The sequence below is a fragment of the Tauraco erythrolophus genome, chromosome 4, assembly GCF_009769465.1.
Source record: "Tauraco erythrolophus isolate bTauEry1 chromosome 4, bTauEry1.pri, whole genome shotgun sequence".
In the NCBI taxonomy this organism is placed as follows: Eukaryota; Metazoa; Chordata; class Aves; order Musophagiformes; family Musophagidae; genus Tauraco; species Tauraco erythrolophus.
The window spans coordinates 41854823-41871120 of NC_141468.1; the positions used below are offsets into that span (position 1 = coordinate 41854823).

The following is a 16298-nucleotide window of genomic DNA, read 5'->3' on the forward strand; positions in this document are numbered from 1 at the left end:
TTCTTCTGCAAGAAAGAATCTTTATTAGTGCTTCAGTGGAAGTGATGGACGTTTCCTATTTCTAAACCATTTCCCTAAGTTTTCTTTGAAATCAAATGTAGCATTTAATAGCATTCACCCGAATGAGTTAACTGGAGGCCTTTGTTCTTTAAAATGAATCTGATGACACTTCTGCCTTTCTCTTTTTAAATGTTAAAATTGCAAAAACAAGTGACATTTACACCTATTGTAAATGTCTCTTTTTCATTTATTAGTTGCTGAAACATTTGAATGTTAAAGAGATCTTGTCTCTTACAGCAGGTATAGTCGAGCTACTAGTCTTTTGCCATCAAAAAAATCAGTTCTGCTAAAATCCAGCAAGGTGAGTAGAATTAATTATACGAAATGTGCCTATGAGATAGTTTTTGTAAGTGCTGAAATATTGGTGAAAGCATTCATGCTTCTAAATATAGAATCAAATTCCTTAGCCAGAATTATCTAGTTTCATGCTAGAATCTTGAAAACTAACTGTGCTGAGATAGAAAATACAGATAAGACACTTCCACTTCTTGCCTATACGTTCTGTGTGTGAGAGTAGATCCATACTGTGTAATGGTGCAAAGGAGGAGACCTCAGCAGGAGAGAATTGTTGAGCCTGTAGGTGTGCTCACATAGTGTACTGCAGCCTTATGCAGGAATGCAGGTTTCGGTTTGGAAGTCTGCACAGTGATAATTCTTCCTCAGCTTTCTTTGGATGAGTGGTTTGCAGTTAGCATCTCCTGTTTTGTACTGGCTAATGCTGTCTCTCAGGTGGTTAAGACCTGGATAGGATGTTGTTGCTATTGCTGAATTACTTCCTTTTGCTTATATCCTGGTATAGAAAGAGGAGACCCCTTTTCATGGGGATTCAATGAGTTAGGGAATATATGTTGACGTTTTTCAAGACAGTTTTCCTAGGCTGCTAAGTCCTGTTCTTTAAGACAAACCAATGCTCATTTGCCTACCTTGCTTTTGCCAGTACCAAAGAGCAAGATAAAATAATAGGTCAAATGTTCTTTATTCCATAACGACAATCAAATGCTCCATCATCTAAGATCATCCTACTTGTTTGGAAAGTGCCTTTCTTCTGTACTTAGAACAGAAGTACAGGTTTAACCTGATCTGAGCATATGCTGAAAGCTGGTCATCTTTTAGTTGTGACCAGTGCTCACTGAGTTCTTAGTTTGATTTTGAAATACTTCAAGACTATGAAAAATGGCAGGAAGAAAAGAGAAGGAGCTGTTATTTTTATCCATCCTTTCTTCCTGTGCAATGTTTGTGTTCCCAGACTGTCAACAGTGTGCAGTGCACTCACAGTTTCAGGAAGCCTTTCATTAAGATTTTCTCTTTAGACATTGACCCCTATGTAAGGACGACTTGTATGGTTCCTCTGAAAAAAACCTGTTAACTTAAGTCGGATTAGTGCAGTGTTTCTTAATCTACTAGTAGCAGCTTGGTTATGTACCACTTAAACTTTTTTTTTTCCCTAGGTTTGTTTGTCAAAGAAGAAAGACTCTTGCTCCATGAAGATTTTCTGGGTGACTGTAATAGCTTTGGTTGCTATTATGACACTATGGTAACAGTTAATTATCAACAAGTTGACTTGTTTATCCCTTCCCTTTTCTAGTTATCTCATCAGAAAGAAGATTGCAATTTTTTTCTTCTTCTCACCCTTCCTACTTAAAGAACACAATGTATTAAAAGTAACAGTGACTATGCCTGGTAATATTGTAAAAGTGTAATCATTTTAGAAAAGTGAGATACTGATGTGGTACCTGCACAGCTAATCTCTGTCTATGTCACAATGTGTGGTGCACCTTGAATGTGTCTTGGTGGCTTATGCTGCAGGTCCAAAGCTGAACTTATGAGATGGCAAGTTTTATGCAATCATTCTGTGCCTAAGTACAATTTCTGATGTACAGAGTGATTCTGTTGTGTGAAATGGAGCTGGACTCATTCCCAATATGGTGGGCAGTCTTGTGACTCTGAAAGTTTAACTTGTGATATTGGACTTGTGGAAAGCAAAGTACGCTCCACACTTCTGAAATTGTTATTCTCTGTTTCCAGTCCCAAAAAACGTGGCTTACAATCTCTCTGTGAACTGACTACTCTGAACTGGCATTGTGATTCTGTTTACCACGGAAAACTGATGATACTTTGTGTTGAATTTAGCTGTATACAAGTATGGGACCTAAACCATTACATTCAGTCAAGATTTTTCCCCCTAAAGGGGTAGTGATCAGATAGTTAACTTGTATGTTACTATAAGGTGCTGTCAAGGTATTATTCATATCATGTTACATAAAAGATAGATGTAAATCTACAGAATAATTCTCTTCCTACAGTGCTTTGACAATATGGACCCTATATTTACTTAGCATTCATGACAGACGTTTTGAAAAACATCCGATTTACAGGCAAGTAGTTGAATTAGTGTTAGTAAATTAGAATTAGTAATAGATTGTGGACCGATCTGTTTTGGTCCACGACTCTGATGTTCATTTCTTAATGAATTGTTTTTCTTTTTCTTCATTAGCGGTACCTCAAGTTCTGTTGTACTCTCTCCTACCACTACAGCAGGTACTGTATTTCTGCTGGTCTGCATACATGTAACAGGCTTTCAATTTCTCTGCTATTACAAAATGCCAACAGACACACAGCACTAGTGAGAATTATGTCTTTTTTTTTTTTTTTCTTTTTTCCTTTAGCATTGCCGGGGGAAAGCACAATTTCTCAGAGCACACAACCTATCAGCAAGATCCCTGAAGTGAATTTTTGTGACATTTTGCCTTGTGACAAGGTCTATTGCTGTCCAATTCATCAACCAAAAGTCAAATCTCTAAGTTATGAGGAAACCAATGCAAAGGAGAAACGTAAGTTGCCATTTGAATAAAGACTATATGAAGAGTGTAGGGGAAGGGACAAGAATCTTTAAAGGTAGTGAGCTTCCTACAAAAGTGCCTAGTCCAGAGGATTTCAAAACTCTTGATGTAACTAATCATCACTGCAGTCAATACGTTTTTGAAAAATCTAGCCTGGTTACCTTTAAGAGTTCTGGGCCCTAAGATGTTTTGTCAGGTGTCACTCTTCTTCCTGACCATTCATGGTAAATGATTTTATATGAACCAGAAAGTCACTAATCCCTTTAATTAACCTTTGGCTACAGTTGGCCAGGAGTTGACTGAGGGTAGTGGAGGGTGAATTAGCATTTATAAAAAAAAAAAAACAAATCACTTAATGGTGTCACAGTGTGGTGATACTGCAACTTTTCTGTGGACAGAGATAGAAATTTAACTGCCAGAAAACACAAAACTTAGAATTAAAACTCTGCTTATTCAGACAGGGCTTTTGAGTAGAGAAATGTTATTTGAAGGCATAGCTCTAAGATATAAATTTCTTTTACTGGAATGAATTCTTCTTCAATATTGTCTGCCAGATGCTACATGTGTAATATATGAGTCTATGTATTGTTTACAACTTTGATAATTTTTATAAGAAAGAGTTTATACATAAAGGTATGTACAAGTTGTTGGAATCTGTATTCCTTTTTCCCAGAATCTAACTTTGTCAATGTCTAGAAGCAAGTGCTAGTATTACTAAACCCAGCGTTCATACTCTTCCTTTCTTGGCCTTGGGAACAATTCTCGCCCCAACCACAGTTGACAAGTTGAGGTGAAACTGGAGACACATGCAGTTCAGTGTCTGATGTACAAAAGTCTGCCAGGGCAGTCATTGCCAATTGCTGTGATACTCTTACCACATGAACTGTTCCAGTGGGATTCACCCACTGACCATTCTTTATACTGCAATGTGCTGTCATCTGCAGACAAGCTGGGTGGAAGTGGTCATTGTGGTTCTTGTGATTAGTGCTGCAGGAGGCCCTGTGGCAGATGTAGCTCAATATAGTGCTTTCAAGAGGTCATACCTTAGTGATTTGTATTGCTCTGAAGCCTGAAAATGTGTTGGTTAATTAAAAAGACATTAATTTCATTTACAAATGAGGGAACTGTAGATGGATGAAAATGAAATACGAAAACCTTCTATCCCCAGTTGGCTGCTTTTGATATTAAGTGAAAAGAGAAAATAAGAATAAACACAAAGCATTGCCTTCTCAAGGTCTTATGCTCCAAATAGCATTAAAGGTGGATCCAAGAGTGAAAAATAAGCACAGTACACAAGCTACTGAAAGGTTTCAGTTTAATGAAGCTGAATATATCCCCAGACGGAAGGTAACTATGTCAATATGAGATTCAAACAGAAGGAAAACGAACAAGCTGCTTAATGTGGCTGTAGCCAAGATAAATGAAAAGGAAAATGTTTTCAGAACAAAAAGCAAGGTTTAAATACGGGGAATAATCAAGATAACCAGTGGATATTTTAGAATCAGCTGATTAATTTGATTCATGGGAAGATAAAACTATTTGAAATTACAATTGAATTAAATGCTGATTTAGGAGTTCATATGGAGCGTGTTCAGAGGAGGGCCACAAAGATGACCAGGGGCTGGAGCACCTCTGCTACGAGGACAGGTTGCGGGAGCTGGGATTGTTCAGCCTTGAAAAGAGAAGACTTCAGGGGGACCTAATAGCTGCCTTCCAATACCTGAAGGGAACTTACAGGAAGGCTGGGGAGGGACTTTTTACAAGAGTGTCCACTGATAGGACAAGGGGAAATGGGTTTATGTTGAAGGAGAACAGATTTAGATTAGATCTTAGGAAGAAATTCTTCAGCACAAAGGTGGTAAGACTTTGGAATAAATTGCCCAGAGAAGTTGTGGATGCCCCCTCTCTGGAGGTGTTCAAGGCCAGGTTGGACGGTGCCTTGAGTAGCCTGGTCTAGTTGAGAGGCGTCCCTGCCCATGACAGGGAGGTTCGATTAGATGATCTCTGAGGTCCCTTCCAGCCTATGCCATTCTATGATTCTGTGATATTTGAACAGACCTTTTACTGTTCTACCATGCGATACCTGAATTCTGTGGGTGCAGGCTACTTCTGAGTCCATTCAGTGTAGATCCTAATCTCTTGCATCTCAGATTTGTTGAGGAGAAGGCTGTTAGGAGTGTTGAAATAGAAACAAAGCATTCATAAGCAAGATAAAATTTATTAAACAAAAATTCAGCACATCTTTATGTAGTCTAGCTCAATGTAGCCTTTTTCCTTGTACTTTATTTTAAGAACCAGTTTCTCTGAAGGATTTAGACTTTCAAACTCCTGTTGATTTCGGTGGAAAGGAGGAGCATGAATACCCTTCAGCATCAGGGCCTTTTCTGCTCTCTGCTTTCAAGCCATTGCTTGCCCCTTTGTGTTAAGTGTCACTGGTAACCAGGGACTGTCTGTACTTTCTCTCAGAGTGTTGTTTCTCCCTGGTGTCTCTCCCCTCACGATAAAAGCTTGGTGAGGACTCCTGCTGGATTTTGGTCAACTTGATGTATTTACATTTATTGTCTCTGGATGGTAGTTAATAGATTCATAGCAAGGTACCACCACAAGAAATCATCAGCAGATTTTTTCCATCCTCCTTATAAAATATTGCAACTCATGTGATAGGATGTCACAACTCATGTGAATTAAAACCGGAAAGTGCTTGAGGAAAAAAAAAAGGATACCAAATGTATTGGATGAGTTTATCCGAATCTTATCTGAAGATGATTATCATCCTCATTACATTCTGGTCATGCTCGTACTTTTATGTTTGTTATTGAATTGGATCTTTGCACCCCACACGGGCCTTTGAGAAAGCCCTCTGAGTTACTGTATGTGACAGAGTGGAAGTTTACCACAACCTTATTGAAGGTTGCTACAGTGGTTTTTGGTGGTTCCTGGTGTTCTCAATTGGCAACTTGATCTCCGAATAAAAATAACTTTAGGGTCCAGTTTTCTACATTTCATTTGGATTGCGTCAGCTTAAAGGACAATGAAATAGTAATTTTATGAAGAATAAAATATCAAGTAAAAATAATTTTCTATACTGGTTACTGACTCAATTTAAATAGTTGAAATCTTAGTGAAGTAAATCTGTCTTCATCCTAGTTTTTATACAAATTTCTAGTACTCACCGCTTTCATCTGTCATCTGTTAAAGAATCACAGTATTAAATGTTTAGTAATTTGGAGTATGTAATAAATATTCCTGCCAACACTTACACAGCTAAGTATTGTATCTACAGTGAGAACATCTTTCTTTCAGTGAGCAGTCTTTTACCTTTAGCAGGGGATATAGTTTTTCCTACAGAATAGTTCTCTGTTAATGAAAATGTAAAAGGGCAGGGAACGTTTAATGCGTTGCTGACATACCTAGACTATTAAGAGAAAACAGCAGAAAGTGAAAGGAAGATGTGACAACTAGTTTATAAATTAGAAGGAAGAATGAGAAAATGAATAGGTCTTTTTTAGATCACTCTCAGGACTTACATGTATAGCTGATTGTGTTCAGTAGCCATTTTTCTAGGTGTGTGGTGGCAGATCACAGTGTAAAGAAATGGGACAGCAGGTGACTACTAAATGCAACAGTTACTACCTCAGTTGGCAGAGCTGTCAGATGTGTATGATTATCAAGTAAATAGAATATGGATTCAAGGAATAACTGGCAGCAGTATCACAGATTCATAACAAAACACAACAATGATGAAAATCCCAGAGGTGATTTTGTATTACCTTGCTTCTGAGTCCTCACATTCCAGTTGTTAATGTTCCATGCTCTCAGTCACCTACTAGCATGAGGAAAGTCTGAATTTTCCTATTTCCCAATACTGAAATGAAAACCAAAATCTGGAATGAGTAATAAAACAGTAAGGTCAATCCAGTTGTCTTGTTCAATCTCAGTAAAATAATGCATTTAGTCCTTCCTTTTGTAAAACAAATTTTTATAGAATGAAGCAGTGACTTCTCTTCTAAACAGTAATTTTGAAATCAGAATGTTTCCTTTAGAAAATGTGGGAATGGAGCATTTTGGTATTCTAGAAATACATGATTCCATTTTTTCATCAAATGGTATTTGATGAAGCATGTTAGTTTAGGCAAGATCAACATTTCTCAGTGCCAGTTTGTTGGTAACATGTCTCTGGAGAGATTCGTGGCTGGCAGTGAGTGTAAAAGCACAGGAATAACTTTAAACCATTTCCCATGGGCTTGAAGGGCCTTTTGCCTTCCCCAGGTTGTACTAAGTGATGATTATTCAGAAGATCTTTTAAAGTTCACTTTTCTAGAGAAGTACTGAGAAAATGAATAGAATAAAAAAAAAAAACAACAACAGCTTATATTTCCCAGTCCAGTTCAATGTTTGAAATTGCGGCAGTGACATCAGTGAACTTGGTGACCAACTTGTTAGAACTGTGTATTAGTTTCTTTAATTTGGTGACTCATCCTTCTCCCTCTGAAGTGCTGTGTCTCACTTGGGTCAGTCCTCAGTGTATTACGTCTCACATTCAAAAACCTAAGTTATGCCCCTGGCCTATGTTTATATGGCAGATGCCTATTCTTACTAATGCCATTTTCTCACAAATGAGAAAGATGTGGCTTTATGATCAGATTTGTGCTGAAGTGCCTGATTGGATGTTGACTTTCACTTTTGCTCTCTATTATAACAATTGGTGATATTCTGTGTGTGTGACGAAATCTTTTCTATTAGGCTATTTTTTGAAATGTTTTAGATATACTGTAGAATTCCAAAAGCTTGTTTCTTGTTAGCTATAAGCTTCTTTTGACTGTATATATCTTCTTCTGAATAGAGATGCTTCGTATTTTAAAGGTTTCTTTTGTGGTTATGCATGCTTTTTTCCAAGAGGTAATTAACAAAACATCTGATGTTACATTCATATTTCACTGTTACATTTGTGCAAGGCTAACTTGGGGACATTTGTACATACATCCTTTCACAGGAAATGGAAGTAACATGTTAGCTGAAAGACCTGATCTTGGAAATGACTGTAAGTCCCATATTTTTTTAAAAATCTGTTGAAATGTATAACTTCGAAAAGCTACTTTTAGGCTTGGAATTCTGCTGCTGGAATTTAGAGAAGTTTCATTTGTAGCTGGCCATTATAGAGAATTAGCACTTAGGAATCTCTTAAATACCTGTGATTCGCTATAATTTTCTTGTCATTGCAATTTATTCTTACATCTTCATTAGACTTTTACAGATATTCTGACTGCCCTCTCTAGAGAGTTCTTAGACTTGGCTTCAGATGCAATAAAATGACAAGTGACATTTTCCTTGACAGGGGCTGAAATCTGGTGAGGTGCTCAATACTGCCAACTATTATACAGCAAAACGCTTAAGCATATGAGTATGGTATTTATGTGCAGGAAATGCATGATACAGTGTAAAAGAGGCGTTTGGAGTTTGGCCCCATTGACCTAATGGATTAAAAACATCGGCTGCTGAAAGGGGCCATCTCTGCCTTAGGATCCTGACACTGCTTGCATCACCGGAGATGAAATTAAATTCTTTGACACAGGACATTCAGCTTGATTTCAGGCTCCCCTTTTAGTGACCGTGCACTGCTGTCAGAGCCAGTCTGGGCTGAAATACTGATTCTTTCCCATGAAGATGAGTATCTGCTGAGTACATATGTTACAATGGCATGCTCTGACATTCATTTAATATGAGCAGGGTTGTGCCTTGTCTTTTCTGTTTATGTGGACGCTTTGTTTTAAGATTTGTTTTTTTAATAAATGTTTGATTAAAGATTAAGCAATATTTGGATGGTTAAACATCTATACACCGGCACACACTGAAAGCAGGTTACTACCCAGGGCCATATGAGGAATAGAACACAGGTTCTGCTTGTTGCCTGAGTAAATCTCTATGGGATCATCTGGGAAAAATCATTCTCCTTCTGATCTTTTACATGGTTACACACCTCAGAAAAGAGCCTCTGTGGCATTACTATGACACATACCATAATGAGATGCTGTGTCATAGGGAAATGTTCTTCTGTGCTAGTTCTTTGAAAGGAACGTGCTCAATTTCCCTCTGTCACTTTAGCGTATGTGTGGATATTTGCATGCTGAAACTTAAGTAGGTACTGCCACACAAATGTTTTATAATCAGAGCACAGGTCAGCCTATAATCATCAAATTTATCTCCAAAGTAGGGAACTGTTGCGGTAGAACAAGGGAACAGAAACACAAAACCAGTGCTCACAGTGCAATGTGAAGAGCATGCTTGGGCCTCCTGAACCAGGTCCTCCTTATGCTGTCTGCACCACATTGGAAGACTTAAAATATCAACTGTAGGCAGCAGCTGGAGTCTGTCTATCTGCTGATGACTCACGTACTCCCTCCCCATGGGGGCCTTCCCCAAACCATTGGCAGTGTGAGCCTAGGTCCTCTTGGGGGGTTTAAACCTGTTCAGCCCCTTCTGTTTGAGGGTCCTCCACAATTCAAACTGAAGTGGGCTGGTTTAGGGGTCTGAGATGTTGCAGGTCCTATGGACCTGCACTGTTCCAATGCTGTAAATGTACCCAGAAGAAATACAGCTTTTCAGGATGCAGGTCACTGCAGTGAAAGCAGAAGTTGTACTGCTGGGTTAGCATACTGGTTCTCGCCTCTCAACTACCTGCAGGGTTAATCTGCCTTGGGAAAGAGCCACACCGTCGTGGCTATGCTCTTCATCTCACCGTAACTGACCATCTTAGGGAACACCTGCATGGTACAGAGGTGCTGGCCTAAGATATCACAGGAAGCCTGTGGGAAATGGGGGAACTTAATCCAGCCTGGTTACAGACATAATTGCTCTGGCAACCAGTTACTTTCCTCATCTGCCCTGCTAATCAGTACATTAGCTACAGTTTGAGGTTGTTTTTTTTCCCCAGAAACTAGTTTTTCAGTTACTAGTGTTTAGATATCTAACTGAATTGCATGCTGCCCTGAAACATACTTTCTATATGCGTAAGTATGCGTAGAGTATATATATATCTGTTCATACATAAGATGATGAGCTAATTCTAAAATATGAATTTTTGTAGAGTTTTTATTCCATATTCCCCTTCCTCAGACTATAAACTTCCTTTGGGTTCAGGATGTAAGATATTTGAAAGATTCCAACGCAGTATCCTGCTGACGCTGTTTTTAGTTGCTCCTATTGTCACAGTTTGCTTAGGATAAAAGTGCATATATATTTTTGTTTAGCTGAGCATGTTTTGATTCATATTTCATGATGTTCCTATATGTAGAGTATTACAGAATTCTAAGTTCTTGGAAGTTCAAGGCAGCGTTTTATGAAGAAATTATAATATTCATTAGACTTAGGTAGTTTTTCTGCATGCTGGATTAGAAATAAGTTTTGTTGCATTACAAATTATTTCTCTCATCAAAGACATTTTTCAATTTAATGGTTACTTGCATAAGCATGGCTTCTAGTACATTACAGTTAATGTTGGCACATTTGTATCCTACTTGGACTGCCACCAAAATAGCCTTCAATGTCTGCCCAACAGAAAATGTTACAATATTAGGTGCCCAGAATATCTGTCCTTGTAAATCAAACAAGGATTTTATGTCCCCTGCAATGGCAGAATGAAGGTAATCAACCAAAGACTTTTTACTGAGTGCTAATTTAACCCTGTAGCAAATCCTGTAATGGCAAGCAAAGGTGTAGATGTCATGGTATTAACTGCAATTTTATTATGCTCTTACCTAAGATTTCTGAAATAATCAAGAAGAAAACATGATTCTTAATATTTTTAGGGATTGATACAACAATCAGTTCCATACAGATTTTGGAAACTCAGCAAAGCATTGACAATCTCTATTGTAGTAAAAATCTACAGTGCGGGTAGGTAAATTGTTTTATTATGCTTTATTATGGTGGAATAGAATACCATTAATGTGATATGGCTACTTGTCTGACTCCTTCTCACAGTTGTTTCCTCTGGTGTGCAGGAGTTTGGTCTACCTACTCATCTTTTCTTTTTAAATTTAAATGCAATTTCCATGTTCGTGCAAAGATACTATCTGTCTCAAAATCCTATGTGCATTAATGCCACTTCTTTTCAGGGCTGGAAATTACAGCTGTATTATTCCTGTTAACAAATACACACCCATAGATGTAGAAATCTCACTGGAAATAAAGTAAGTACAATTAAAGATAATACATATATCAAAAGATAGTAATTCATTTTTTTGATAATAATTCTTGATTTCTATTGTGACACTAAGTTTGCCCTATTCAGAGGAGTGGGAAAGATCTATGCACAACGAAGTCCTTAATGTAAACCTTTGGGTAGATTCTTTGCTGTAGCATGGGCTCAGTACCACTGTCAGCACAATGACAATTTCACCTGTTGATGCAGATATTAAAATCCAGTAGTCTTAAAAGTTCAGTCTAATAATCATTTAAGCAGACATGTGTGCATATATTAGCAGGATTGTGGCCTTTGACCTAGGGATTTGACGTTTTTCGATGTAGAGAAATATTATTAGAAACATAAATAAATAACTCCAGAGAATGCCTTTTTTGGCCTGTTGTGCCAAGCCCTGTAAGAGGGAATTCGTGTGCAGGAATGTCTGGTAAGAGATAAAATTATGATTTACAGGAGGAATATGCAGCAGACATTCCTCTCAGCATGTATTTTCTCCCCAAGTGAAAGTCTAGATCCATGATGTTCTCCAGGAAGTATCAAATCCTTTCTTTTGGGGTTCTTCTCTGATGAAGACTGACAACAGTCAGAACAGCTGCCAAACACTCTGCTTGATGACACTTCATGACTCCAGTCTCTCCAAGGGCTCTGTGAAGTTATGGATGGTCTTTAGGTCCAATCTTTTGATCTTGAATGTCATCCTTGTAAACATTTGCCTTTTTCAGATCAGAGAAAATGTAACAGTACTCCTGAAGTGCCTGCTTATTTTCTACAGCAACTGAAAATATGTCTTTTAGGTGTATGCCATTATAATCTAATAATACAACCCTCTCATGTAGGGATTAATACATCATGCTCAGAGTTTCACTGAAGTAATTTATTTTGGATGTTGGTTTGTGATTTGGAGGGAGGGTGATTTTCTATATATACCTTTTCTATATACTTTCAAAGAAAGACACAAAATTAACAAAAATCAAAACACTTAATAAAACGCAAACATATTTGGATTACTGCTGTGGCCAAATGCTGTAAGATGCTGTAAATACTTCAAAAATTTGGGAAACCTTTATGCCTGCTAAGTAAAATCACATGAAACCAGTACACATTACTGACAGCTCGTCTAGGACAGAGAATCTGCCATATATAAATTATATGCTTTAAATGTTTCTTAGAATACCTTGTTAATGTTGTGAAAGTATGTTTTGTTGTGCTTTGAGGAGTGTTTCATTGTTCTGCACAGCATAAACTGTAAATATTGATGTCACCTTTTCCCCACCTTCTGCTTTAATTTTTCTGCAAGCCGTTGCCATATCTGAGTTCCTCTGGATCTCCAAGGCATTTTTGTTTGCTTATACTCTTCTCAGAAAAGCCATCTGGTAAGCTGGGAAGTGCTAGAAACTCTCTCTAGGGATAGTTTGGAGAAGAAATGACCACAGGGTCTTTGCTATTGAGGAATTCTGAATGAAAATCTGTTTACCACAGCTTTCCCAAACTCTGGGATATTTTTACTTCTGTTTAATGGTATATTTACATGTGTACAGTGACAAATGAGAGTTATTTATATAGATCCGTTTTGAGACTTACTATGGCTTTCTCTTCCATAAAATCGATGTTGTGTTTAGATGCCCAGGAGCCCTCTGGTTGGGGTATATTATGCCTATGCATGGTGTAAGCCATGCAACTTAAGCATGCCATGTCCACTGATTTGTATAAAAAGTCACGTACAACAGCTTCCGGTATGAATATGCCTGAGGTTTGAGGAAGTTCAGTATATGTTTCTGGATTTATTGTAACAGCTGTAAAGATCACCCAGGTTTCCAAATGCAAAATGCTCTCCATTGTGGGAGGGAATGGGACCAGGTTAGAGGTGGATGACTTAGGTTTATATCCTTCACATCAAGCAATGAAGTAAGCTCCTCTGCTTTATTTCTCCACAATTCAATTATTTGGCTTTTCCACCCGGTATATATATTATTTTTATATATATGATTCTTCTATTTAAGAGAAATGGGATAGATCCTTATTTTTCTCTTTTTCTTGAAGCACCACAGAAGCATTAATTGTATTTCTCTGCAAAGTCACATTTGGAAATTATTGCTCCCGTTATTCTTCAAGCCAAAACAGTAGGAAGGATTTCCTAAAAACCACACAGGTAAGATTTTTACCGCAAAACTCTGGCTTGTGGGGATCATTTTGATAACATTAATGGCTGCAAAATTCTGAACTTGATTAAGGAAGTAGAAATCTAAATGGTACTTTGAGTCTGACAGTCATAACTGACTTTGGCATGACCATGATGAGATGCAACCTTTAGGCAGGAGTCAGTTTTCTGCTGATTTTTCTAAAAATCTGTCTAGTGACTCTCTACAAGGACAGTTTTGAGTCTACTTCAGCCTAACTCACCACTATAACTCATTATATCTCCAGAGATAGTTAAGAAATGGGAGTACTTTTCAACCGGGGCCTTAGGAGACAGAGTCCTCCAAACTCTCATCTACTCTATTGTTTCCATTATTGTTGGTTATGAATTACAGTTTTTAAGTCTTGAATTGCTGAGAACAATGGTAGTATTCCCCTTTATTTCTGTGTGAACAGTTTACCAATAAATCTCTCTAGGTAAAATTCTTAATTGTAAAAGCAAGAGTTATTTACATGTTGTTCTCTGGATTGCCTCAATGGGAATAAAAGCTATTAAAACATGTCTTTTCCCAGTAAAAAATATTTAGAGATCGGATCTTGCAAACTTTTGATAATCTTCAGTAAAATGATGAATGCCTTAAACTCCCTTCAAATTCTCTGGAAATACAAGACTCTTTCAAGACCTCAATTTGTCCACATTGCTTGGAAATGTTTATTTTGGCTAAAACAGTAGGAAAGGCAGCAGCAAGGATCGTAGCATTTCTGAATGCACTGTAGGAGAAACCTCCCCGAAGTCATTTCAGAGTTGTCTTTAGATTTCTGATCTATGGTACTATACATGGTATGTTCTTAATTGATTTTATATTTTTTTTTGATGCTTTGTCAAATTAGAGCCATTGGGATACTCCCGCTCTTACGCTGACTTTCTGATCAACTTTTCAAATGTCTTTGTAAAAAGTTACAGGCTTCTCAGAAAGCCACAATTGTCCAAGTTTTGACCTGCCTGCCATAATTCCAACAGAACTGAAACTAAGTCAGACCCAGAGAGTTTTGCAGAGCATAAATATCCTTGAAGCTTACTGCCAAAACTGGTTAAAGAGATTTTCCTTGTCAACCTGAAATCCACATCAAAAGACTAAAGCTAACTATCCTCCAGCAGCAGTAGGCATTCAGGTCTGATGTAACTCAGAATAGAAATGCTGCCTGGTTGGAGAAGTTTTTTTAAGAGGATTTTCCTAGGGACTGGAAGGCTTATTCCCTACCAAAGGGCAGGACAGCAATCATTTGGGCTCAGCTGTCTTGCCTAACTTTTGTCATGTGAACATACCATCTCCAACAGAGACAATGTGTCAGAAAGTGAAGGGAGGAGGGAAAGATGAAGGAGTTGAGACACTAGAAACGGATGAAGGAAAAGTTACCGTGGATCATTAGATTAAAAAGAGGTGAGGATTGAATTTTATTTTATTCAACGTAACATAACTATTTCAGATACAAAATACATTATTTCATTTGTACCTGGCAGGACATTGCAATCAAAAACGGAATGAAATCTTGCCTGTGTCTGTTTCTGAAATATTGAGTGAAGATGCTACTCACATCTTTAGAATATATAGAGGAACTTTCACTGTCTTCTGAGAACTACTGAAGTTGCTGTTTCAAAATCAGCAGAATTGCCATTTGCTACTATTACACCTTAAAGCTCTTGGGCCACTTGGCACTTCAGGAACAATCCCTATTTGTTGCGGGATTTGCTTGGAAAACTAGAGAGGGAGTTCAGTTATTCAGAGCCAGTTGAGTGTCCCTGAGAGCCAGATGTCTGTCAGTTCCTAGGAAGAGCTGATCAGAGCAAACCCACATTTGCAGGGTTTAAAGTCAGCACTTTGTCTTTAAATGCTGTGACCATAGCTATCAAGTCTTGTTATCATAATTACTTTGCAGTGCATTTGTCAATGAAATGTTTCCTGATCCTAACCTTCTCTCCAATTTAGTGTGAAATAAGATTGTCTAATCTCTCTCTCTTATTTATCATCTAGGGACATCAGCATATTTGGATTCTGCCTGTAGCTAGATTGTATGACAGCGCATACTATTTCCGTGTAGCTGCACCGGTAAGCCTTTCCAAATGGCAACGTCACAAAAGACAAATAACATGTGAACTGAGGGAAGATCTTATATGAATCTTCTTTTTTTTTTTTTTTTTTCTGCAGGGTTTGGCAGAATGCTCAACAGATCCTTATTTTGCTGGCATGTTTTTTACCGATTACTACTTCTATTTTTATCGGCAGTGTAACTAAAAGGTTGCTGATCATTCTGTCCTTTGGGGAAAAGACCATGAAGCTCTTGACAGGAAAAAGAGACTTGTGAATGGCCCTGGATATTTTTTTAAACCTCTTGCTGAGTTGTATGAGACTTTCTATTTTGTGTTACTTTTAATTAAAAAAAAAAAGAAAGGAGAAAAATAAAGTATTTGACAACAGCCATAGCTCTGCATTTCCAGTAACTGTTCTTAAAAGGACATGAGGTGATGTAGTGTATGATGTGTAAATAAGTAATCCCATTGGTCATAGTGAAGTTCTATGATATTGTACATATAGCAGACAAGAACAAATGAGTAGAAGCATTGCTGATATGGGACCTCAGAAGATGATAACATAATAAAATGTTATTTGCAGTCAGGAGACCTGCTTCCATTCTACAGGCGTATACCTTCTTTTAGTATCCATTGCCCTTTATTTATATATATATATATATATATATATATTTTCCTCTAACAAAACCAAACAAAACTGAGAGAGAGAAATGTAGCACTGTGCAAACGCCCTCTGAAATACGTGCTGTGAGTTAGAGAACAACAGATCAGTTCTATGGTGTGTATAAGTATTTCCATTTCAGAACAGTACCATCGTTACCATTACAATTATGTAATTTAATGACACTGCTGCTGTTTGAATGAGATATATAGGTTTCAGCTACCTTTTTTTAAAAAACTGTACTGCAGAAATGAATTATTTACTCCTAAATTCAGGTGGGTTTTTTTTCTTGGTCTTTGTGATTTGTGCCAG

The 16298-nt window shown here is 37.6% G+C and overlaps 1 protein-coding gene across 1 annotated transcript in view; it reads left to right on the forward strand.

The window, feature by feature from the left end:
• MYRFL (myelin regulatory factor like) overlaps nt 1–15530 on the forward strand; it is a 50246-nt gene extending 34716 nt beyond the window's left edge. Inside the window, exons 15-25 of the mRNA XM_086610659.1 lie at nt 298–361; nt 1509–1594; nt 2364–2435; nt 2555–2598; nt 2727–2891; nt 7894–7941; nt 10706–10793; nt 11015–11089; nt 13141–13249; nt 15270–15344; nt 15444–15530. Of these exons, the coding sequence (XP_086466785.1) occupies nt 298–361; nt 1509–1594; nt 2364–2435; nt 2555–2598; nt 2727–2891; nt 7894–7941; nt 10706–10793; nt 11015–11089; nt 13141–13249; nt 15270–15344; nt 15444–15530 (913 nt within the window). The remainder of the gene's footprint in view (nt 1–297; nt 362–1508; nt 1595–2363; nt 2436–2554; nt 2599–2726; nt 2892–7893; nt 7942–10705; nt 10794–11014; nt 11090–13140; nt 13250–15269; nt 15345–15443) is intronic.
• The last annotated feature ends 768 nt before the right edge of the window (nt 15531–16298 follow it).